Raw genomic sequence first — 26,697 nt, 5'->3', positions numbered from 1 at the left:
TCATGTTGCTGCTACAAGATACTTTTACTAGATAAGCAAATTTACTTTAATATTTACTCTTTTTCCAGGTGGCAAAAATCTAAATTAAATGCATTTGCATTGTTTAAAATAAAAATATCATGCAGAAAGCAGGACATACACTAGCAATATTTCACAGATTCTGCATGACATTCCAAAAGTTTCGTCTTCAGGTCAGTGCAAATTCACAAACACTAACTACCTCCATCACTGTCTATATAAAAAACTTGCCCTGCTTGTTTAACATGTTTTTTTGTGACGTTAACAAGACATGAGCCCTTCGTGCTCTCCCAGTGTGTATGAGGAGAATTTTCTTCAAGACATGAAATAAGAATTAAGTGAATTAATAGATTTGATGTTGGCAGTAAACCTAGTTGAGGTCAAAAGTGTTAATTATTAAAAATGTTAATTATATTTCCAATATAAGAGTGATCATACAAAATACATGTTTTCTATTACTGACCTGATGTCACGGCGTGATAGAAGGAGCACTCAACGAGAATATAAACGTTAACAGTATTTAATCCTCTTCAAGCGAACAAAGCAATATAGAGGCAAGCAGGCAGACCGAACAAAAACCACACGAATTAAAGACGAAGTCGGACAAACTGAATACAAACACACTGGACTTAAATACACACAGGAAATTACTAAATTAACTACACACAGGTGAACACACATGGGAGAAGACAAAACAACAACAAAAGAGTCCATACATGTGACACCTGAATAATACATTTTACATCAGATGTATATTGTATTTTATATCAGATATATATTCCACAATAAAAAAAGAATAGTTCAATTTATAAAAATGACCCTTATGTGATTCTTAATATTGTGTGGACATCTGAATGATTCACGGCTATGTTTTGTTTGTTTGTTAGTTTATTGATAGTTTTTCATAAGTCCTGAACAGTTAAACTGCCTGCTATTCTTCAGAAAAATCCTTCAGGTTCCTCAAATTATTTGGTTTTCCAGCATCTTTGTATACTAAACCCTTTCTAACAATGACTGTATGATTTTGAGATCCATATTTTTCACATTAAAGACAATTTTGGGAAATATTAGGTAACCAATAAAATGTTCAAATGCTCACTGACATTCCAGGAAGCACTATGCATTAAGAAGTAAAATTTAAAATTTGAACATCAGGGTAAATTTAAATTATTTTGTCTTCTGGTAAGTATTTTCTGTATGCAAAAATTATACACATCTTCACTGTGTTCCTTCTAGAGCATCAGTGAGGGTTTGAACCTTCTATAATATTTGCGTATGAGTAAGGTGTATGTAAACTTTTGACCTCAACTGTAAAGGCTTCAACTGTCTACTTTTAGTCTTGAGTTAAAGTTACATATTCATCCTCATGTGCTTATTCCAGGAGGAACTGGGTGAGCCATACAAAAGCCATACAAACCTTTCCTGCTGAGGTTGTGATCACGGACACTACGATCATCTTCCAGTGTGTTTGACATTCAGAGATGCACAAAGTCACAACGTTTAAAAACAAATGCTGAATAAAAATAAAAATAAAAAAACTACTAATTAGTTAATGAAGTAACACTTTAAATAATTGAGATGTTAAAAACATTACATATGGTAAACAATAATATTAAGTAGAGTGCACTTAAAAAAGTAAAACTAGAACTAAAAGTAAAGTAAGCAATTATTATTTTTTTTTTTACTTGATTGTTAAAAGTTGAGTTGCTTAAACTATTTTCCATCATTGGCTACAAATATTTTTAGTATTCTGAATTCATAGGGGTTTACAGTGAAAAGTAACATTACTGGTCTTTACAAAAATTATTAAATGACATTGCAGTTTGCATGGCCATGGAGAGAGTTGAAATTTCTGCTTTTTGTTGGAATTTCTGTTGTAAATCATATGCTGTTCTTTAGCAGATTCAGTGCCACAAATGCACCATCACACACATTCCCTAAAAGTGGACAGACAGCACTTTTTATAGTAGCACCTTGCCCAGCCCTTAGTTGGCAGAAATAATTTCCCACAAGGAAACACAAGCTCTAGTTGATATACACATGCATATGTGTATATATATATATATATATATATATATATATATATATATATATATATATATATATATATATATATATATACCAACTTACATCAGTGTGCTACGCTTGCAGGATTTTTACTTGCTCAGCATCTGCACAGGAGGAAGCAGACAGTCGCCGCTGTATCTTGGCACACACTTTTAACGCTAATCTTCATGTTTTACATGATCACCTCACTCAACACCAACTATGTAATATTAACAATGATCCCTTCCAAAGGAATGGCCAAATGTACAGTAGCCTTCGCAGTTCGCCAAGCTTTTTAAATTCCGGATACTGCATTGAGCATCACATCAAGCTCCGTACACTTCCCGAACCAGATCCGCAGTCCACTTTTCCTGAAACAGCCCTAGAGCGCATTCACTCTCTCCCAGCATAATAATAAACACCTCAGTGGCTTTAAGTTTCTTACCTTTATCTCCTTTATCCATGTCGTAGTGTGTTTTGGAGGAACCTCTTGATCTTTTGTGGTTGCAGTTACGGGATGCGTCTATGCTTCTGCGAGAGGGCAGAGAGAGAGAGAGAGTGCTGAACCTCGCTGTAGTCTAAAAGCGGAGAGCAGTCGTAACACAGCGGTGTTGATGAATGAGTATGAGAGAGTTTGTACCCCGAACATTCGATCGAGAGAGAGAGAGAGAGAGAGAGAGAGAGAGAGCATTACATTTTTTTCGACTGATATGTTTACTTATTGTGGTGCTGAAGAGTCTTTGCTTGTGCGGTTTGAGAGACCGGACTTCTGAATAATCACTGCGCATGCAGCACAGTGAACACTAAGGTCAATAATTCCCTTGTATGACTGAATTTAAGCGAGCGTAAGTAATATATTTAGACTTTAAATATCTAAACTCTGAATAAGATATGCAGAGTTCAGTATATGAATTGGCAATTCATGTGTTGGGTGTAGAGTTTGCATTTGCAATCAGTTCAATCAAATACTTCAGTGTTGGATTAGTTTCTTGTAAATTTGTATTTTGCTTATTTGTACTGTAAAATAACAAAACTGAAATCATTAGATAGCCACCCCAAATACAAGGCATAATGAAATATTGACAATTAAATGCGTAAATCCCTTTTTTTAACTTCTTTACATTCAAATTACAATTAAATCCTTCTTTCAACTTCAGAAATTGAATGTAAAAGACTCTCAGATCAGTTCAGAATAGCACACAACCCTGCACAATACTGTAATGGCCCCATTGATCAAAACATGAGGAATTGCAGCATCAGCAGTGTACAGTGATGGGAATAACAGCTTATGTTACATCTGCTGTTATAAAAAGAACTAGATGCTGCTACACGTTTTTTAGTTCAATGTTCTGATATGAGAGGTTCAAAGACATTTCAAATACAAAGGTCAGTTTTAATGACCTCTCAAAGATTTTTTTCAGGATCTCTGGGTACATAACATTTTAATAGTACACGTCAACATTAAATACCATGGAAACAGGTTATAGCAGATATGTCTATTTGTGTTGTAGATTCAATTAGTTAATATCATGAACTGGGGTGTTGTGGTTATGTGGAAACGTGCAGGCTAGGATATTATGTCACAAAATATGCTGACTTTACATGTTTGGGGAGTCCACTGTATCTGCGAACAGCAGAATGAAACAAGCACAGTACAGTGCAGAAAATGTGGCAGTATGCTGTGGCGATAAATGTGAGGCCAAACTATCGTTCATTTTTTAAATCAGTCTGGTATTTCAAAGGTTCTTTGAAAGGACCTGGTTTATTTCACATCCTACAACAGCAAAGTAACCTAAGAACAAGATGAAAATGCAGAATGTTTATTCCACAAAATTGTTTTATTATTGATGGAACATGCGCTTTTTTTCTTCCGCACTCTCCCTTATAGAAACACATACAATATAGTATTAATACGCACTCAGAGACATACACGCACACAGAAACTCGTTGTCAGTGCTACCCTGTGGATTTACTATAAAACAGTTTCACAGCTGAAAGCTACATGATCTCTCTCAGTTGCACATCTCTATTTAAGTGGTAAAGTCTCTGTTATTGAAACAGCTAAAGTTACAATTTAGCTATTAGTAGAGACGCTGATGCTGAACTCAGTCTCACAGACTAACTACAGTTAATCTCTCTCTCCAATAACTGAATTAGACTCTATTTATAACTGTATTGTCAATTGTCAAAGCCTCTTGTTAGTAACCCTAAAAAGACATTTTGAAATTAGCATCGAAGGTTTGAGATGAAAAAGAAATTAGTCCTACATGCAAAAGTGTTTTTGAATGTCTTGCTTTATGTCTTGCTGTAAAGTTTTACTTCTGCGTTAAAATTTTTAAAGGACTGATATTGAACAAACTAAGCAAATATCTAAACCAATTGTCAAAGCAATGTAGTATTCTTCAATTACTGATAGAACAACACAGCCAGAATTTTTGAGCTACAGTAAAGTACAAACTTCATGACAGATTTTTATGTTAGCGACACCCTTAACACTGGTGATAAGTGGGCTTATATCGGATTGCTGCTTGTCACTTTAATTTATTCAATAAAAAAATAATAACAATGCATAAATAAAATAAAATAAAAACAACATTCTTTTATTCTCCAACATCAGAAAGTTTTAGGGTTACAGGCCCCACACCCCTTCTGCATTCTTAGAATAACAATTTTTGACAATATAAGAACCTCTCAAACCTCTCTTTTTTTAATTGCACTTAAAAGGAATATGATTTCAATCCCTTATATATAGAAAGGGTTTGTCTTCTCTGACATATTCTTCTGTTGTATCTTCTAAATACATAACAAGGCAAGTTAACTGGACAGGTTTAAAAACAGCATTATATTGATATAACAATAACACATAAAGGTGCCGGCAAAGTGTAGTCAGAACAGGAGCAAAACACATACAACAATGTCTGAATATATCATTCATTTAAAATGGGTTCAAAATAACATACCACCTGGAGGACATATACTACATTTACTATGTAAATCGTTGTCCACTTGGCCTGACTTTTATTCTTAGACGAAACATGAAAACCACCATGCTTGCAGATGCAAATGGTATAGATTTGCCTCTTAATAAGGCAAGTCCAATAGAGCTGTTGCAGAACATTTCCATCAAAAAATACTGTGTTCTGACGTTTAAAGACATAGGGACGTAGCTCCAGTTTCTGGAAAGTGTCCCATCAGGTTCCACCATTATAGCCGAGGAGAAGTGAAAATGGACCATATTTTTCAGAAAAACTTGTCATCAATACGAAAGTGAGGTCGTGTGACGTCATCAGGGTTGATGAACACAGAGATAGACTTCCCTGGATTTTCAGTCACTAACTGCTGTAGCTTCTTGGCCAGCCGGTCATCTGGTTGCTGGTTATCAACTATGGAGGGATCCGCAAGTGGAGAGAGCAGTCCTGAGGAACTCCCACAACGCTGCATCTCCTGAGTCAGTCTGTTGGCTGTCTTGGCCTGCTCAATAATGGAGCGCAGGTGCTCGGATGGATCCATACGTACCAACGCTAGCTTACGAGCATGAAACATAGTAGTCTCATCACCCAGGTGCTCCAACATGTTACACTGTGGGATGAAATAGTTAGGGCAGGTCTTGTTGACAAGGCAGTGCTGCAGGTCATCTATGAGACCTAGCAGGAAATGCGCAACATATTCTTCCTGTGACAAATAGCTTGCAGGTAGTCGGTCACAGGCCCACAACATAATGCTACGCAAGTAATATGGACTGATAGATGTAGGTTGGGCTAGTAGTTTAATAACTATTGCCTTACATGCCTGGTAAGCTTGCATAAGGCCTGGTGAGATACACTTTTTCAACTGAACTTCGCTGCGGGCAAAAGAAAGACGCCACTCATTCTTTCTGCAACCAGAGGCTGAGCAGGCAGGCAGCAGATAGAAGCCACTGATAACCTCCTCCTCTGTGATTTTGCCATCCCAGAAGTGGTTCTCCATTAACCAGCTCTGAGCAACTGCTGGCCAGCCTTTAAAAGACACCACAGGAACAATGTCATAAAGCATGCGGCTGCTGCCTACACCTAAAACGATAGTGAGTAGTGTGTTGTGGCGCTCAACTCGCTCAACTCGTGGGGTGCCCCTTTGTGGCTTGCGTTGTAACTCTGCAAGTACAAGTCCAACAGCTTCTTGAAACCAGTCAGCTACCAGTGTAGGTGAGAAAAAGTAGTTGGTGGTGCCATTCAGATGATCAGTAAGCGTGCAGCAGTCCCGCCAACGGTTAATGGTACCCTCGTCAAAAAGTCGCAAGCTAAGCCAAGAGTGACCAAGTTCTGAGTGGCGCATATCCAGTGTGACAGGCTGGTTCCGGTCGTGCAATTTAAGTGCAGGAACCAACAGGGTGAAGGCCATGTCATAGTTGGAGCCACGGTTGTAGATGCCAAGCTCACTGAGATCCATGTCTACCACACCTTCTCGCACACCACCAGACAACAATAGGTACTCATTTGCGACAGGCAATTTTTGGTCCAGCTTTTGCACCATGCCTGAAACAGACACAAAACAAAGTTAAGTCATCTTTTTTATATAACACTACATACAATACAAATTATGTTAAAGCAGTTTAACAATGTTAAACATGAAAATAGTGTCAGTAGTGGAAACAAAATTCTGCTTTAAAAAGAGGTAAATTTTTAAACAGTAAAACAGTAAACAGTAAAACAGTAAATTTTTCAATTAAAGTCAGTTTATCATTGATTCAGTGACTGTGGAATATAATTGAAAATATTGCAACCGATCGGTCGCTGCAGCTCCACTTCAAGTCGAACACACCTATTAACTTCAGCATCAATCAATATGGGGAAGAAAATGTGTGCTGGGATGCAGTATTAGTGTGGTGACTGAAAAAAGTTTATTTGAATGAAGTTTTAGTTTTTTGGAGAATCATAATATCTCTTATCTGATGTGCTTCAGCAGGACACAGATGCACCTTGGCGACACCTAAAACAAATTTCCAACGTTATGTCTTTACATAATTTTCGGCATGTTTTATGTGCTTGTAAATCACAATTTACAATTTACTTAATCTGTTGTTAAAAAAGAAATAGGAAAAAAAAATTATGATGTCTGACATGAACTATATATATTATGAAGTATGACATGTTCCTGAATAAACATCTTTGCTGACCCTGGAACAACATTGGGATTAACTAATCGGATTTGTTATGGAGACAGAGACTTTGATATGTTAGAGAACAACATGTTTATTAGTTTGCACCTAAAGCTTTCATCACTCAAAAACATGTATCACTTGTCTAACAAAACTTATCCAACCAGCAGGGGGCATTTCAACACAGGAAAGACTATATATGAACATGGCTTCCTTAAACACTTCTTGACCATATATTAATTAACTGGATTGTATATCAGTTATCTAAACTCATTGACAAGCTGTGTGCAGTTTACAGTGGATTGACTGTTTTGAAACGTATGTGTAGTTAAATAGTCCCTAGACCGAGGGCCATACCCAGGGTCAATGGCAGCATTGCGATTGTGATTGAACCTAGTCATTCAATTGGTTGATTCATTTAAGAATGAGTTATGTTACTCAGAGACGCAAAACTGCTTGTGCCTATGTTTGGAATAATAAAACAAAAAAAAGCAAAAGCAGGCAATATGGTGCCTAAAACATAAGTCTCTTTAACTTTTTGTTTGCTGTTGTATATAATATATATATTATTATTATTATTAAGGGGTATAAATATATACATTTTAAATTTGTCTCATTGGAACATAAAAGAAGGCATTTTGAAGACAATAACAAAGCTGTTTTGGTTACCAATCACTTTTATTGTATGATCTTTTTTTATGTTACATAGTTTATGTTAGGCTGTTGTAGCTTACATGTTTATGTGTAATCAATTTTAATTTTATGTTGAAACAAATAAAATATTTCTAAAGCTGCAATTTGTAATGTCTACCCCATTAAAAAAGAATTGTTCAACCAAAAACTCAAGCTTGAGTATTTCCAACTCTGTATGAATTTCTTTCTGCCGAAGAAAGCTTGTAGCAGGTTGTTTTGGTTCAACACTGACTTACATAGTATTTTCGTCCTACAATGGAAGTCAGTGGTGTAATAATTTTTTTTTTTTTTTTTTTTTTTTTGATTGACTGACTGACTGCCCTAATATATGTACACATGTATATGAAGAGCATGGTTTCTCTACTGTAAATTATCAGTGTGCTTGTTGGTTGCATTGTACATTGTTTGTTTACATTTTTCAAGCAGAATAAAATTGCATTACTTTTTTAATTGAATCATTCTACATTTGCTAATCAAAGCCTAACTAAACATTATAAGATAATGCTGCCCCTCCACGTTTTCAAACCACCGTGCTACTGTACACTTCCTTTCACGTGACCAAAAGTCTTCTACTTAACTGCAGACAGCAGAGCACTCTCCTTTGGAATCTATTTTCAGTGGATCAATAAGAGGACCTGAAAGTCAACACCAGCACTTGAAAAAAAAGCGGAGGATCAATAATGGAGAAATGTGACGTTCCTTAGAATTGTTTCCATTCTATTGTGCATCTATACTAGTTTTTAGAGCGCAGATGGAGACATACAATCAATTACTGAGTATAGATGCAGCCAGCTATTTAATGTTCTCATGAATGCATAATTGTTCTTCTCCATCCAGGCCCACTCCAAGCTGAGATTTATCTGTCTCCTTTGAGGAATGGGATGCACTCAAATATTTATAGCTGTTCTCTGAATCAGACAGCTTGACTCGGTGCCCTTGAAATCACTTAATATGTTAAAGTTCTTTGTCTTCTTTTTCCACTTAATGTATATTTTTAATCTCTCTTGAACATTTCCTATGACAGCTTCTCCTTATAAAAAAAAAATTCAAATTCACATACTGATCTGTGTCAAGCTCACTTGATCATACAAGCATAAATTGTTCTTTCAGGTCCTCCCACAACATTTTAGTAGGATCCAAGTCCTGTTTTTTTCAGTCATCAAGATTTTGTACTGTATTGGTTTTTTCACCTTTCAACACTGCATTCATTTTACAGAAAGGTAGCCATTTTAATAGTTTCCAGAATGTGGGGGCAATTACATTTTTATGGATAAAATTAAAGAAACAATGCTTTTTTTCTTCTATTTTGTTATAATACTGCATTATATATCTTTGCTGTCCATATCTTAATTTATCAAACCGTTCAAAGCTGTTCTAATAATTCGAACTACTTAATAGCAGTATAAGTAAACAATTTAATTTAATAAACAACTGGAAGAAAATAATATCATTAAAGTATTTACACTCAGCAGTTCTTAATCCTGCTCCTTGTGACCACTCTGTTTGCATATTTTGCATGTCTCTTTTTAGTGCATGTGATTTAAATCACCAGCTGATTAGAAGAGAGCTTCTTGAATGAACTTTGTTCCAATTGACAAGTTCACTGCTCTGTACTCCCTGCACACAGGAAATCAGCTGAAGTATACTTCACTTAAGAACACTGTCTTGCACTACACTACTACCTGCAGCATTTGTGAAGATTTAACTGCAATCATGAAATTTGAATAGCAGTCACGTCTTGCACACTTTAATGTTCTTTTGAATGGAACATTACGGTCAAATAAAACAAACTTCTGAAGCAGTAATGACTGCATACAAAATGTGCAGAGCGAAGTGTATGTATAAATATTTTTTAAGTTCATCCTGCTCCATCCTTTATCCTGTTCCCTCACCCCTCCTCCCTTTCATTCTTTAAATCTAGACTAGATTAGGCTACAACTCTCAAACATATTCAGTGTCACTTTTGTTCCATCTGTCTCATTTGCATACACAGACACTGCAGGCCAGCCAGCCTCCTGCTATGAGTCTTTGCTGAATGGCAGTGAATGAAAGTGTGAGAACAGAAAGAAAAAGAGAGCTGTACATTACTTCTGCCTCAATGGATTTGAGGTTCCCACAACAGCCTGAATGCTACCTCAACCCACTTCCGCCTAGTTTGGAAATAAAAACCTAGCACATAGCCCTATTGATTTTCTGTAGAAAACAGTCACAATATTAAATCTGTCTTAGACCACCCCGGTGTCAGAATATTTTTAAATAAGCACTGAAAAAAAATTAAATAATAAAATAATTTAATATGAAATAACAAATTATTACATATTAAACACACATATTTAATGGTTTGATATTACGTTAGGAATTATGGTTATTGATATTAAAGCCAGTTTTTATACATTTATGTCTGCCCTGTGCACTATTGATGTTTTTATTTTATTTGATTTTTCAGCTGGTAAGCAATTGTTCTTCACTTTTTCTATGTAGTGATTTGGGGGTTTCATCATGGACATAATCATTCTGATCCTGTCACACAACAGATCAGTAACATGCATTCACGAGGCTACGGGAGAATTATTGCACAACAGGTCAAACATAAACCAGCTTAAGAGCATACCAAACTGAATTCAGTGTTTGGATCATGTAAAATACTTATATGTTGGCACAAAGCACACTGCAGGGATTGTAACGACCCACCTTGGGCAGGGCAATAATTAGTAAATAAATCTATTTCATATTCTTTATCTAAAACCTATGACACATAATTATGGGTAAAATATAGCTATTCGTGCATTTTCTGTCTGTAATTCTAATCAGATTCTACCATTTTTACGTAATAAAACTGAATAACGAAAAATAGGTGAACGTAATGAATAATAATAATGATATTTAAAAAAATATTTTAAACAGAAGATGCTACCTAGCATGGAGAAGATAAAATCCTTGGCGGTGTGTATTTCCAGTGCCCTCTGGTCATCATACTCCCGTTGGTCTTGTTTACTGAATTCATGGATGAGTCGGTTGAGCTCTTCGATCTTCATTCCGGATCTGAAATCAAGCTCATGACAGCACCACAGTTTGTGGTTGTTGTTTAAGCCGCCCGGTGTTGCGGTTGGACTGTTTCCCAGACTGCTAACGGATCCGGTCCGGCTGCTTTGAGTTGGGACCGCCATCTTCACACCGGAGGAACCGTCAGGGATACGACGTCTCTCTTGGTTTCTCCTCCTTTTTTAACACATCAGGTGGTCTGGTCTTTATATGGAGCTATGATGTCATGCGATCTAGCCCGTACGCTCATAGATTACAGAACAGCCCACTGCAAAATAAACTCACTAAATAGGTTGTGAGAAACATTGTAGTATATTTTTTTCAGACTGTTGTAAATCACGGGGTTATGATACGTTTTGTTTCATGGTGAAAAGGATTAAGGCGCTACTGTTTACCGGTAAAATCAGTGCTAAAATGCGTTTCGCCGATAATAGCAATAGCTAAATATTCTCATTTAAATTGTTATATTACATCAACATCAATAATAAACAATGTGTAGAAAAATATTTTCTGTGAAAAATATTTGTAATTTTATAGTTAAAATTACTATAATTTTTTAAACCGTTTATTATTATTATTATTTCCAGTATTTGCATTAGCCTATACATTCGTCAAAAATACAGTAAAGACAGTTAAAATCTAACAATTAGCAATAGGCCTACATCTGTTACAATATGTATTATTAACTTTATGAAAATACAACATTGTTAGTTCATTGTTAGTACATGTTGGCTCAGGATCATTAAATCATTTACAGACTAAACATTTTTTTACATTTTAATAGTGTATTATTAAATACAAAAATTATCAATATCTAAGATTAATAAATGCATTCTCTTTTTAGCTCATATTGTTAGCTAATTATAACTTTATTGTAAAGTGTTACCTAATTTGCTACAATTTATTATAATAAAGTGATTATTATTATTATTATTATTATTATTATTATTATTATTATTATTATTATTACGTTCAATCAAAATATGCATATTATTTGCTAATTAGTTAGGTAGGAATACAAAAGTCTTGTTTCATCATCACATCACTTAACTGCTTATCTGATGTATTTCCTGTATTTGACTATTTGTTGAATCACAAGCATGATGTTCTTATAGTGTATGGCACTTATAGTGTATAGTATACAAGTGTTCACATTGCTTAATTTTTCTTAAAGAAAAAAAACAACAACTGTCTATTCAGTAAATGTGGAAATGAGAGTAAACACAATCAGCAGAGAGTCCAGTCGAGGTGCAAACATAATGCAGGCAACACTACAAGAGAAGAACCCTAGATACACAGGCGAGAATCAAAACACAGGGAAAACAGACTAGGAAAACTAACTAGGGAAAATAGAACTGGCTCTGTAAGCTCTGTAGCTATCAGTTGAAACAGTGATACATGCTAGAAAATACTCAGTGTCCGATGGGAGAAAGTCCAAGGTATTTACAGTCAGGTCCATAAATATTGGGACATCGGCACAATTCTAATATTTTTGGCTCTATACACCACCACAATGGATTTGAAATGAAATGAACAAGATGTGCTTTAACTGCAGACTGTTTTAATTTGAGGGTATTTACATCCAAATCAGGTGAATGGTGTAGGAATTACAACAGTTTGCATATGTGCCTCCCACTTGTTAAGGGACCAAAAGTAATTGGACAATTGGCTTCTCAGCTGTTCCATGGCCAGGTGTGTGTTATCCCCTCATTATCCCAATGATAATGAGCAGATGAAATGTCCAGAATTAATTTCAAGTGTGCTATTTGCATTTGGAATCTGTTGCTGTCAACTGTCAAGATGAGATCCAAAGAGCTGTCACTATCAGTAAAGCAAGCCTTCATTAGGCTGAAAAAACAAAACAAACCCATTAGAGAGACAAAAAACTATTTGGAACATTCTTAAAAAGAAGGAATGCACCAGTGAGCTCAGCAACACCAAAAGACCCAGAAGACCACGGAAAACAACTGTGGTGGATGGCCGAAGAATTATTGCCCTGGTGAAGAAAACACCCTTCACAACAATCAGATCAAGAAAACTCTCCAAGAGTTAGGTGTATGTGTGTCAATCCCCCAGGAAGACCAGATTAGAGTTTCCCAAACAACATCTAAAAAAGCCTTCACAGTTCTGAAACAACATCCTATGGACAGATGAGACCAAGATCAACTTGTACCAGAGTGATGGGAAGAGAAGAGTATGGAGAAGGAAAGGAACTGCTCATGATCCTAAGCATACCACCTCATCAGTGAAGCATGGTGGTGGTTGTGTAATGGCGTGGGCATGTATGACTACCAATGATACTGGTTCTTTTGTATTTATTGATGATATGACTGCTGACAAAAGCAGCAGGATGAACTCTGAAGTGTTTCAGGCAATATTATCCACTCATATTCAGCCAAATGCTTCACAACTCATTGGACGGGGCTTCACAGTGTAGATGGACAATGACCCAAAGCATACTGCAAAAGCAACCGAAGAGTTTTTGAAGGGAAAGAAGTGGAATCTTATGCAATGGCCAAGTCAATCACCTGACCTGAATCTGATTGAGCACGCATTTCACTTGCTGAAGACAAAACTGAAGGGAAAATGCCCTAAGAAAAAGAAGGGACCAGTTGCAAGACAGTTGCAGTAGAGGCCTGACAGAGCGTCACCAGGGATGAAACCCAGTGTCTGGTGATGTCTATGCGTTCCAGACTTCAGGCTGTAATTGACTGCAAAGGATTTGCAACCAAGTATTAAAAAGTGAAAGTTGATAAAAATGTGCAACACTTTGATTTGTTTTACCAAATTATAATATAAGTTCTATTAATATTTAGCTTACATTGGAAAAGTTTTGTGACCTCTTGGTAGGTCTTGGTTAATACTTTTTATTCTTATTTGTTGTTTATTTTTTTATCTAAAATACATTTTATACACCATCATTGTCACGTTTTGTAGGTCCATTTTCTCGTTCCTTGCTTGTTTTGTGTCTGATTAGTGGGTGTGCCCTCAGTGAGCCAGCTGATTGAGATCAGCTATGGCTCGTTCACACATTCACTATTTATTGTGTGCGCTATTCACTGGACTAGTGGCTGCCTTTCCACTGTGTGGACACCAGTGTTCTGGGTTCTTGTTGATTCGCTTTCCAGTTCCTGGATTTCCCTACTCGGAAACTATTAACTTCCTGGAATTGCCATATTATTCTTTTTCAATAAATTCTGTTTAACCGCACTTGAATCCTCTTAGTCTGTTGTGACATTAGGAACTGACCACTATGGATTCAGTGGAAAACATGGACTTATAAAACTTCCTTGTAAACTCCACAGGACGTATGAATTACCAGGATGGACAAAATTACCATGCCCTGAACCTTGCCTGCCAACTCCTGAAAGGTATGGCGGGGAACCCAATATGTGCAGGGCTTTTCTGATTAAATGTTCCATGTTTTTTTCCCTACAGCCACAAACATTTGCTACTGAAGAGTCCAAGGTAGCACTGGTGTACTGACCCTGTTGATGGGCAAGGTGGCATTATGAGGCACGGCAGTATGGGAGAATCACCACTGTTCTTCATTTTCAATAGATGTCGGCATACATGGAGGCCATTTTTGATTGTGCAGTGGCAGGGCGCAAGAAGACTTGCCAATCTCCCCCAGGTTGAATGGTACGTCTCTGATTACTCTATCGAATTCTGAACCCTGGTTGGCCGAGGGTGGATGGAATGAGCGGGGGCAGTGGGACATCTTCCTGCATGCACTAGGGGATCACATCCGCAGGAAAATTGAGTTTTGAAGGACTGGTTAAACTAGCCCTGCGTGTATACTCACGCCTACAACAGTGGGATTAAGCTTCCCATCAGTCGGCATCAAGGGTTTCAGAGGCTTCAGAGGCTGTTAGAGGATGGGCTTGTTGTCAAGGCAGAGAAATGCGCATTTCATGCATAGTCGGTTTCATTTTTGGGTTACATTGTGTCGCCTGAGGTGGTGTGCATGGATTCTGATAAGATTAAGGCTGTGGTAAATTGGCCAACCTCTGATTTTCACAAGGCCCTGCAGAGATTTCTTGGGTTCAACAATTTTTACCGGTGTTTCATTTGCAATTTCAGCCAACTAGTCACGCCTCTGACTGCCTTGACCTCCATCAAGACAGCATTCAGGTGGTCGAGTGCAGCCGAGGAGAGATTAAGGTCAGACATGATTGGGTCATTCTTCCAACGTGGCTTGTCATCCAGGAATCAGTCGCACCATTTTTTTGGTTAAAAAAACGATTCTGGTGGATTCTGGTGAAACGATTCTCACTATATCCACTATATAGTTTGTGGTAGTGGTAAGACTTCCAGTCGACCTCCAGAGGGGTTACTTCAACCCCTGTTTGTTCCTTCGAGACCCTGGTCCCACATTGCGCTAGATTTCATCACCGCCCTCCCGCCCTTTCTGGGCAATACCATTGTTTTAACCGTAGTGGACCGGTTCCTGAAGAAGACACATTTTATTCCCTTGCCAAAATTACCTTCAGTCAAGGAGACAGCAGTTACTGACGTGGATCACAGTTATGGGTTGAGTACGCGCATAACTCATTGTCGATGTCATCCACGGGCCTCTCACAGTTTGAGCGTAGCTTAGGTTACCAGCCACCTAATTTTCCCAGTAAGGAATCCGAAGTCGCGGTTCCCTCTGCCCACGCCTTCATCTAGAGGTGTCTCTGCACCTGGACTAGAACTCGTCAGACTCTACTCCGGGTGAGGGAGCACACCAAGGCTAAAGCTGATCGCCATCGGTCAAAGCCTACCATCAACGTTGTTGGTCAAAAAGTAAAGTTTTCTACTCAAAACATTCCCCTCTGATCCGTCTGTAATAAATTAGCCCCTAAATTTATTGGCCCATTTCCTGTTGCCAAGATTCTTAGCCCGGTGGCAGTCTGCCTTAAACTTCCTCCAGCGTACAGGAGAATTCACCCAGTCTTCCATGTATTCAAAATCAGACCCGTTTTTCATTTGTAACTTAATACGCCTGCCCTGGTTTCTCCACCACTGCATTTGTAGATGGGGAACCTAATTATTCAGAGAATTGTATTCTGGATTCGAGGTGAAGGGGACGTGGATTCCAATATTTGGTGGACTGGGAAGGTTACGTTCCAGAGGAGAGAAGTTGGGTTCCTGCCAGGAACATATTGGGTCACTCCCTTATTGATGATTACAATCAACGAGTAAGATGGGCTGGGGAGGGGTACTGTCACGTTTCATAGGTTCATTTTCTCATTCCTTGTCTGTTTAGTGGGTGTTTACCAGCAGCAGAAAATGCAAGCCCCAGAGAAGGATCTCTCCCCCTCGGCTGCTTCCTGTCTGTGAAATCTCCACCCAAAACCACTTTGCTCTCCTTCGCAAGACAGAACACATTTAATGATTCCTTAATGCTTTTATTTTCAATATTTCTGCACAGATACAATCCTGAAAAATTACATCAGCACCGGAGCAGTCTGCGTGCTGCAGCAGAAGGAAACACTAAAAAGGGTTCCTGATCAAGATTGTCCGCTAATCGTGATAATTAATCACTAAAGATTACTATCAAAAAACACAATGCCTAGGTTCCTAACCAACAATTAAGACTTTATCTGTAGCCAGTACTACAGATAGAAAATCACCAAATTCTTTTAAAAAGCCTACATGGTGTCCTGGTGACCTGTAGCTAGCACAAACATCATAAGTGATTTCTATTTACATTTAGTCATTTAGCAGATGCTTTTATTTAAAGCAATTTACAATTTTATCTAGGGATGCACAATAAACATTGGCTGATATGTAATGCACATTTTTTCAGTAAAGCCAGTTCTGTAATTGGCTATAAATGCCATCAATTGCAATTTGCATTATATATCAAGCAATGTTTATCATGCATCCCTAATTTTATCAAAAGCAACTTACAATCATTAAAACCTTTTTCTGGATAACGTTATATTAAGCAGCACCAATAATAACAAATTGCACTTGAAACATGACTTCTTTGTAATGCTGAAGATATTTCTATAAACTTAGCAACATCCTTTACCCTGTAGATGTGGCTAATGTTTATAACAGTAATATTGGGGGAGTATACTAATTTATACATTATGAATAATGTAATCATTTGGCTTTAGGTCTATGTCAAAGAAAGCATGTCTACTTTATGATCAATGATCATATCGTTTACAAAAAGTGCTTTCATAGAAAGGGATCTGATATTAAGTAAGCCAAGCGTTGTCATATGTTTCTCTGTATTATAATTGTTTTTTATTTGTAAAAAATCAGTTAGATTCTTACCCATAAATTAGATTGACAATGATTTTTCGTTTTCAGGGAACAGACACAATCTTTATAGTGTGATATCTAGGTGAAAGAGACTCTATGTGCTGATAATTAATTGACTTTTGTGACATGAGGTGGTTAGCATACAGTTTAGCCTGGCTGTCTGATTCCTGACCTGGGCCCCAGTTAGTCAAGTACATGCTCTAAGACTATGTGCTATATTTCTAAAGAAAAGCTGTGGCTCCCGGGTATACAATTTCCATGCACATCAAACATATAGGAGGCCTATAGGAAGTTATCTGTAACCTTAAATATATTTGCTTTTATAGAAATTGGAAAGAACTGATTGAAGTTTGAGTGTTGGTTTGAGGAGAAAATGTGTGGTTTTGTGGTATGCAAAGAACAGAGAGTTCTGGGAGGTCTGTAAATGAAAAAAATGCTTATGCTTATTTGATTACAGATTTATGCTGTTCTGGGTTAAAATTGCCTTGCACATCTCCGTTAATGGTCTCAGACAACAAAAATATCCTGTATTCAGTGTAAATTAAATTAGTTTTAGGAGTTTTGATCCCTGAGGGACAAAGACCAGACCTAGGAAGAAGGCATTCCAACACTCAGGCATCAAAAAATGTTCATTGATCAGTTTTACGATTCACAAACAGTTTAGGAAGAGAAAACTAAAAAACCTTTCTGGACTGAATACCACAAAAAATAAGACGTGCTGCCTCCCACTGCTGGCTGCTTACATTCCTGGAGATGGAAAAAAACAGCCTTCATTCAAACAGATGAGAAAGAAACTGATCAATACACTAATCATTGCCACAGACAGGGAGCGAGACTCAAAGGCATTCAAGACATCAGATTGTCACAGGTATTTCAGTGTGCAAGTGACCATCCCCTCATTGCCTCAGCACTAAAAGGGCGTTCGCGGGTGTGTCTTTTTAAAGACGTTGCGTCTGGTAAACTCGCCGCGGTTTGGAAGACAGCATGGGTCTTGCTTCAGACAACGTACACCTCTGTATTTCTGGATGCGGTTATTTGTGGATGTGGGCCTCTGGATACTCGTCGGCTTTGAACAACAGTGCCTAAGCTGCCTGTGGTGAAGATGCATCTGCAGTAAACGCTATGGCGATATCTGTAGATCTGGGCGCACCCTAACATGTTCACTAGATTTTATAGTCTATGTGTGGAACCAGTATCCTTCTGTGTTCTCACATCAAAAGGGTAGAAGCACTGAGAACTGAAGCACTGCGATTAGCGCATGCCAATGTTCATTAGCTCGTTTAAATACACTCGAAGTAGATTGGTCTCTCGAAGCGAGATCCCAATTTGTCGGTCATTTGAGGTGATGTCTCCGTTCCCTTCTTCAGGGAATGAGGGTTACATACGTTTTAGCTTTTGAAATCCTTTTTTTAACCATTTTTACAATATGTTCAGAAAGTTTTGATGCCAGCGAAACGCTGTAAATTTGCTCTGCATATAAATAACTATTTGCCAAGTGACCTGATCAATTTAACACACCACCCAAAATATTTCAATACCAATTTCTTCAGTCTAAATACTACTGACGTTCAAGCAATTATTATTTGCACTCTTAGCCAGATTACCACACAGGCCTAATGGGCACATAAGGGCACTATAAGAACACTAGAGCAAAGAGGGGGCGCAGAAAAGCACTATTCCCAAAGCTATTATTAAAAAAACTGTGGTAGTCAAATGAAGGGATTAATCACTAACTTTAATGTGTATTAAATTTAGATTTTTTGAACAAAGAGCTGCACAAAAGATGTTTATTGTTAAAATTAAAAGAAAGAACACAAAATTCTGGGATTACTCCTTAATTTGTAATAATAATATTTGTATTATTAATAATACTATTCATATTACATTGAGAAGTACATCCTACTTTTTGATGGGTTGTCATGGAGACTTTCTGTATATGATATGATGATATGACCCTGATATGTGCTAAACTAATCTGTCAGGAAAACAAGTCAGACATATACGTGTAAATGAGGAGAAATATAATTTTAGAATTACATTCAGAAGTTAACATAAAGCTACCCTATATTATGTTCCCTTTCATTCAGTCACTCCCTAGTCCCATCGGTGACCAACGATTCGGGATCTCTTATAGAGACCAATCTACTTTGAGTGTATAAAAATGAGCCAATGACATTACTGATTGCATCCAGCTGGTGCAGTGAACATTCAGCTTTTCACTTTGGATAAGAGTGGTTATGATCATTCTGCTCTCCAAAGAATGTCGTCCTTGGCATTGGCTTGTGGCTCCTTGCTGTCAGATATCTGAAGAGCTGCGAGCTGGGCAACCGCTAACATGTTCTCTAGATTCTATAGCCCTTGTGTCTAGCCGATATCTTCTTGTTTTCTCAACTCGAATGAATAAAGACACTGAGAGGCCCAGTTTAACTGCTCCAGAGTGTCCATACACCAGACCCTGTTGAGCTCCTCTGTCCCCTCAGCAGCCAGATGTGGAAGAGTCTGTTGCCAGGCCCTCACTAATTGAATCCTTGAGAACTGGTAGAGGGCTGGGGTCCATATGGAGTGACCTGAAAGAATCCCATATGTATAGTTCCACAGGTAGTCTTAAGAACCTGTGCACCCCAGCAGACCTTCCATATGCAATTAAACATTGTCCATTTGAGTAAGTGTTCTGAAACCTCCTGAAGGATGGGACTTCCGCAGTATTCCTGTCCAAAGTAGAACAGGGTACGTTCACAATGTTACCCAGTCTTACTGAGTCAGTAGTGCTATGACAACCATAGCTGGCCAGACAGAGGAGGCTACCACATGACACTGGAAGGGGCAGCATCCATGGCATTTTGTATGGGATCCCAATTCTTCGGTCATCAACATGACAGAATGACCAAGGATTGCCTCGGTTATGTAACTCTAGTTACATATCGATAGGTCACCAGTTTTGCTCCTCAGCGAAAACCTGAATGTGCACTTCACTAGCTGCTCAATTATACTCATGCTGTGATCAGCTACAACTGGATGCAATCAGCACATCCCAATGTGCATTGGCTTGTTTTATACACTCCAGTAGATTGCCTTACTTATGCCTTGAAGATAAAAGGTGGATCATTTGGGCTCTGTTGTTAATTGCAGCCTTTAATATGATAGTAATGTACAATATATATATATATATATATATATATATATATATATATATATATATATATATATATATATATATATATATATATATATATATATATATATATATATATATATATACCACACAGTCATTTTTTTGTTTTGTTTTGGTTAGCTTATGTCCTGCAGTCCAACTCATTGGTCTAACTTGTTCCCTCCAAACTGCACCGTTGTGCACTGATGCTCTGCTGAGAGGAGTAGCAAAAGTGGATCTATGGGCTCCAGTGAAACATCAGTACAAAGGATGGGTGTTCTGGTGGTCCAGTCATCAAGCTGGAAAAATAAAGATCAAGCAGTCATTCTTCCAAATAATGTAAGTCATTACATCTAGAAATGGTGGTTTGTTGTGTTTTTTTTTGCTTGTATTTTGAACAAGGTCAGATAGATAAACCTGTGCTCATTGGAAAAAAAATGCTGTACCTGTACCTACATTTATACAAAACTTCAAAGACGTACCAATATATACAATTCACTGTAGTTTCCAGCTGAAATTCACAATAGAGGCAGTAAAACAGAACCAACTTACTTTTTTGAATAGGTATCACTTCCATAAGACACAAGATGTGCAAGAATGTAATCATTCATTTTGCTGAAATGTTGGCACAGGCATACATTTCCAGTGACCTTGGTTTGCAGTTGTGCTAAGTAAATTATATTATAACAGAAAAAAGATCTTATTCAGATATCTAGACAATTTTGAACACAATTACCAGCACATTGGGAATGTTCTCCTGGTGGCAAATGATTTGTTTGATCTGTGGACCAAGATGTGTAGACAGCCATCCCAGAATAAAAGCCACGGTAACTGCTATAGCTACAGCGATGCTCACCATCACCAGCTTCATATAGTCAGATGTCTGCTCTAAGAAAGAAATCCAATGTTAATGTGAACAAGCTCAGAATTATATATTACTGTATTTTTAATCTTGCCTATACTTTTCACAGTTGTCTTTCCAATGCCTTATTTTGTAGAGATGGAATGACACAAGCTAAAGTAATTTCCTTTATCAAATGATTACATCCTACAGTGATTACTCACTAGGTATGATGACACATTGTGTGTCAATGCTGCAGCTCTTGTTAATGGCTTCTAATAGTGCTTCTGCCTTGAAGCACATCTTCTCTTTCCCTCGATGGGCAGCAATGGAAAAATGGTATGGATAAGCTCTGATCACATGAATGGAGGCCTGCCACAACATCCATCATGTCACAATAAGTCTTAGTTTGTACTGACAACAAATTGTATTTTATACAAATAAATAGAAGGCTATGTGTGACAGAGATACACACTCCATTCAATAGGTTGCACTTTTCATAAAGCCTGTTTTCTTTTTTTTTCTGCTGAAAAGGTTGGTCAGTGCCATAGTTGAGCAATATCACATTCACAAATAAGATGTTCTGCGGTCGCTGAGAAATCTGCAATGTGTTTCTCAACGCTAACTCCTGAAGCTTGTTATTGCTCTTTATTCTTTCACCAATATTACCAGGGTTCATACAAGGTGCTTAAAGTGCTTTACTTTGAAATTAATGTTTAATTTTTGCTAATGATAATTTTTATTGTCATAAAAGATTCTTGTTATTTTATTTTATTCTTTTTATATTTTAATTTTTAAATTACCATTTAACAAATGACACAACAATCAATCATTGCTGATTAAAAAACGTTCTGTTAATTTAACTGTTAAAATCATCAAATTTGAGTTTTAATGTTAGAGTATGCCATCAGGAATCATTAAACATTTGTAATAATTAAAAAAATATTGCCTGTTTTTATTAATGTGTTTCAGAAATTAAGATAATAATAGTAATATTGTCCACATGAGGGAGCCACAGAACAACAAATCCTTCATGACCTTATGTCAAAATAAAAATGATTTTTACCTTAATTTTAATCTTCCATTTAGTAGTATTCACAGTATGTTTCTGAAGTTGACATAACTGAATGTCCAACTGAAGAATGCTATAATTAAAATTCTGTTTAATAAGAGAAGTCACAGATAATTTTGTGACAGGTTGAAAACATTAAGGCTCAACAATCCACAAAGGCTTACCTATAAAGTGAATTGCTTTATAATTTTTTTCCAGTGTTACATCAAGGCGGTAATGTCCGCCTTTAATAAAAGAATCTTTAGTAACGGTTTTATAAAAAAGTGCAATCCTCTAAACAGGCTACATCTGTTACTTACAGCTAGAAAAATATTATGTCCGCTTTATCAAGGTTCACAGGCATTTGTTAGCAGATCCATCAGACATGTTACATTACATAATGGGTACAAAATTAAATTTTGAAAAGATTCTCACATTCAGTTCTGCCCCCTCCTTCCAGACTTTAAGCATTACATTCAGATCATGAAGAGTTGTGTTGAAATCCACCTGGATAGGATCCCCATCCACATTCATCATCATTTTTGGAACCAGTAACACTGCTATAAAATACACAAAAAAGGATGTGTTCCAGTTAAGCTATTTCAGACATTTCTCATTTCTCAGATTTAGTAAAAACAATGCTTAACTCTCTCTTCTGTTGAAGGTCGCTGGTAGTTGTGTCCATGATTTCTGGCCATCACAGTTCGTTTTTATGCGAATACTGTAGTCAGAGTTGGAGGCCAAGTCATGGGTGAGGTCACACCTGTTTTCACTGATCTCTTGGCAGTCAAAAGCATCTACCCATGTTCCATTAAGATTGTATAACTCATACTCCCTACATTGAAAAACAGAGATGAGTAATTAAATTTATCAGACACGAGTCACAATTAACACTGTAATTAAAAAAACCTTTACGTATTCATTAACTATGTATGTATGTATGTATTTATTTGTTCATTCTTTTGTTTAGCTGACAAATTAAGAAAGTCTTTTTGAAATAACTGCTTGATGACATGATCTTTAACTTGGTAGCTTGAAGTGATGGGTGGAGACTAAATGCTTAGGAATACATTCTGCCTTTAGGTGACTCTGTTTTATTTTATAAAATCAACAAAGTACCAACATTATCTTTCTCAAAACTGTCTTGAAGAGGGGGGTTGGGGGTTGCTTACCCTTGAAATTGTACAGAATAGTTGACATTGGAACAGGGTGCTTGCAAGAGGCTCCATTTCAGGATGTGCATCATGTTTACAGAATGCATTGAGACATTCAGAGTTGTGGATAGTGAACTTGAATCTTAAATGAATGACCAGTATTAACATTTGTCATACATTTGGTAAAACGTTAAACTCACACATGCACACACATATATACTAAGTAGCATGTTTAGAAGTCAAACTATCATTATACTAGTGCCAAAATTAACATTCAGGATAATTTCAATGAAAGCTAAAGAAGGTAATGTTGAGATAAATATTAACATTTATTGTAATTTACAAAAATATGACTGCGTAATTATTGTAAATAAGCATCAGAAAACTATGCAAATATTTGGTACTATGTGTTTTATATATTATTAGAACAGTTTCCAAATGCTAAACTCAATTTTAGATCCATGACCAATAAATACAATGCCATTTCTGTAAACAGTGTTATGTTGTTGTAATTGGTAATACTAATGATGGTCAGAAATATGACCTTAGATTAAAAGACTGACTGAAATGCTGTAATACAATGTATTATGTCACATACCCCCCTACTGTAATGCACGGTGGCTGAGAGGTTGTACTTACAGTTAATGGTAAAGTACAGAAGCAGAGATAACAGAGTCTTAATCAAACCACTGCACATAACCTCTTCTTCTCCTGTCTTTGTAAACACCAGCCCTGGTCAAGCCCTGGACTCCCCTTCCTTTGGCAAAAACCAAAATAGTCCAGAGGTTTTCCACTCTCCTTTTTCAAATAAAACAACCCCTGCTAATCATGTTGATGTGAAACGAAAGAGTCTTAATATCAATGACTGTAGGTGTCTTTGTGATGTCTGCTCCTTGTAAACATGGCAAATGAAAGGTGAGCAGAACAGCATAACTCGTTGGGCAAGATACCTCATGTCCACTGGAATGAACCTGTGAGACCGGTTTGAAAATTACAGTTGCATGTGGTTTATGAAACTACATGAAAATATGTTGAACAGGAGGAGATGCAGTAATTACTATATGTTGTTAACTATTATTGAGAAAGTAAAATACTTCTCGATTGTGGGTGCATGCCCTTAACACAGATTTTCAGACAAACAGATACTTGAAAAAAACCAAAACAAAATTCTATGTTTTCATACATTTAGGGTTTAAGGGTTATAGCCAACTGAAAGAGTGTGTGTATGTGTGTACTTGCCTATCTTTCTATGAGGGGACCTTGGCGTCGTTACATACACAACTAACAGGGCACCTCAGAGCCAATTTTACAGCTCAACATTTTACAATTGTGTAAACTGAATGTCTTTTAGCATTCCCACATTAATAGAACCAACGTCTCGGTTACAAATGTACAATTGTGCAAGAATTTAGATATTTGAAATATATTTGAAAACTTTTTAATTTAGTCCTTTTTTCATTGCGGAGCCATTGTCGCTTAGGAATTCATGCGGCCATTTCACTTGAACCCCTCGACATGGCTGGACAGTTCCAACATTACTCAGAGGGTGAAGTGTGGTTATAATGTCTTAAGTGAACTACCCACCAGCATGTTCTGAACGAAGAGGAAATTTAATTATTTAACCACAAAATACCAAACAACTTCACTGTGTTAATGATAGTAACAGAGTAGCCAAAAGCTTCAAAATGGTTAGCCCTCGCCATACCATGCATTACTTATGCTCTGTCCTGCCGCAATACCATGGACACACTGGACTACACAATAATCTACTCGTGAAAAAAAAAATTCAGAGAGTCGTAATAAGTCAAATATAATAATTATTATTATTAGTCAGGTAAAGTTGTATCATGCAAATTACACAAACATTTAGAATCCAATTCAGAGTTACATTTATGTCAATACAAAACATCAAATTCTCAAATATAAACCTAGAGTAAAAGATGCATACCTGACCTTTAGAAAGTACATAGTGTGGTGTATGGAGACACATCCACACTATGGGTTGATCACTACGGGCTACAGAATCACGCCTTGTCATGTTTTGTCACTCTCCTTATATACTCAGACCAGACCATGAGGTTTTCAGAACGGTTGTAAAACCATAAAAATTCCTTTTGGTTTTTAGGTTCCCATGCTCCAAGGGTCACATTTTCAGAGACCTTAAAGAAGGACACACCCACTTCTCAACAGAACGCAATTCTACAAAGTTTTTAATCTTTTCCATAATACAAGTGATTTCTGTGAAATTGAGACTAATTTACCAATCACACGGAGAACTTTAAAATGAGACCAAACGTGAAATATAAACAACAGGTCAATATGACACATGGTGTATATAATGCCTTATTCTTAATGAACTTTGAGCCAAGTCTTTTGGGCAGTAAGAGGGGAGGCAGGAAGAGCAGAAGTGAAAAGGGGTTTCGTAAACAACAGGGAACGAGGGTGTTGTTTGCTCTCTTTTTGAAATCCTTCGTTCATTTGGAGATCTCTTCTCAGATTAGTTTTATTGCATGGCAGATATTTGGTTTCAAGAAATGAATTAGCTCTTACAGAGGCACCACGAGCCAATGCCCAGGACAATGCCACACTTCTTGTTGAGTGGGCCCATTAACTGAGGCAAGGGTAATGGCATCCACTATCCAGTGGATCATCCTCTGCTTGGAGACGGCATTCCCCTCCGTAACAGACAAAGAGCTGGTCTGATGTCTTGAAGCTTTGTGTCCGGTCAACGTAGCATCTTAGTGCTCAGATGATGATCAGGTCCTTCTTATCCATATACCTCCCATCTATGGGGTTGTAGTTTGCAGCAAATTGCAGCCACAAACTTTAAGCATGAAGGAAGAAAGCCTTCGCTCCAACCCATGCTGCAAAAGTCAGCATGATTGCATGATTAGTGCTTTGATGCAACCTGTGTTGTTAAAAGCGCTATATAAATAAAAATGATTGATTGAAATGATTGATGATTGGGCAATTCCATGGGTCTTCTCTTTGAGAAGAACACAACTTGATGAACAGGCTCCACTTCAAAGCATAGGCACGTCTTGTGCATGGCGCCCTTGCTGAAGAAATGGTGTCAGCTACCCCTTGGGCTGGGTCAATTAGGGTCACCTCTGAGTCAGAAGTTCCTCAGAGGAATTGGCCAAAGAGGGGCTGTCACAAGGAGCATGAGTTTTGGCCACTAACAGGACCTGCTGTCCTGAAAAACAACTGGCAGTGAGAGGTTTCTGGAGAAGCAAACAGGTCTACCTGAGTGGCTCCTAAACACTTCAAAATCAGCTGAACCATCTGGGAATGGAGTCTCCATTC

The 26,697-nt window shown here is 37.3% G+C and overlaps 3 protein-coding genes across 3 annotated transcripts in view; all 3 read right to left on the bottom strand.

Annotated features, from left to right (window-relative positions):
• Positions 1 to 2,603, bottom strand: part of fgf12a (fibroblast growth factor 12a) — an 80,022-nt gene extending 77,419 nt beyond the window's left edge. The window contains exon 1 of the mRNA XM_043217069.1: positions 2,510 to 2,603. Coding sequence (XP_043073004.1) covers positions 2,510 to 2,528 — 19 coding nt within the window. The 5' untranslated portion in view covers positions 2,529 to 2,603. The remainder of the gene's footprint in view (positions 1 to 2,509) is intronic.
• Positions 2,604 to 4,580: 1,977 nt separating this feature from the next.
• mb21d2 (Mab-21 domain containing 2) lies at positions 4,581 to 11,106 on the bottom strand. Its single transcript, XM_043255183.1, has 2 exons — positions 10,806 to 11,106; positions 4,581 to 6,575 (listed from the first exon to the last, which is right to left on the bottom strand). The coding sequence occupies exons 1-2, from the start codon at positions 11,056 to 11,058 to the stop codon at positions 5,305 to 5,307; spliced, it is 1,524 nt and encodes a 507-aa protein (XP_043111118.1). The 5' UTR covers positions 11,059 to 11,106; the 3' UTR covers positions 4,581 to 5,304.
• Positions 11,107 to 20,459: 9,353 nt separating this feature from the next.
• On the bottom strand, positions 20,460 to 24,284 carry crfb16 (cytokine receptor family member B16). The gene is made up of 7 exons (XM_043219558.1): positions 24,031 to 24,284; positions 23,410 to 23,533; positions 22,885 to 23,072; positions 22,673 to 22,797; positions 21,411 to 21,558; positions 21,082 to 21,233; positions 20,460 to 20,644 (listed from the first exon to the last, which is right to left on the bottom strand). Exons 1-7 carry the CDS (start codon positions 24,086 to 24,088, stop codon positions 20,507 to 20,509), a joined length of 933 nt encoding a protein of 310 aa, XP_043075493.1. The 5' UTR covers positions 24,089 to 24,284; the 3' UTR covers positions 20,460 to 20,506.
• Between the last annotated feature and the right edge of the window lie 2,413 nt (positions 24,285 to 26,697).

The sequence above is a fragment of the Puntigrus tetrazona genome, chromosome 2 (assembly GCF_018831695.1).
Source record: "Puntigrus tetrazona isolate hp1 chromosome 2, ASM1883169v1, whole genome shotgun sequence".
NCBI lineage: Eukaryota > Metazoa > Chordata > Actinopteri > Cypriniformes > Cyprinidae > Puntigrus > Puntigrus tetrazona.
This window is presented reverse-complemented; position numbering and strand designations above follow the sequence as displayed.

Coding starts and splice junctions, on each gene's coding strand:
- mb21d2 (XM_043255183.1), bottom strand. CDS start 11,058: ATGGCGGTCCCAACTCAAAGCAGCCGGACCGGATCCGTTAGCAGTCTG. Junction 6,576..10,805: donor TTTTATCTTCTCCATGCTAG/GTAGCATCTTCT, acceptor TGTCTGTTTCAG/GCATGGTGCAAAAGCTGGAC.
- crfb16 (XM_043219558.1), bottom strand. CDS start 24,088: ATGTGCAGTGGTTTGATTAAGACTCTGTTATCTCTGCTTCTGTACTTT. Junction 23,534..24,030: donor TCTGTACTTTACCATTAACT/GTAAGTACAACC, acceptor CATTCATTTAAG/ATTCAAGTTCACTATCCACA. Junction 21,559..22,672: donor AGGAGGGGGCAGAACTGAAT/GTGAGAATCTTT, acceptor ATGTTGTGGCAG/GCCTCCATTCATGTGATCAG.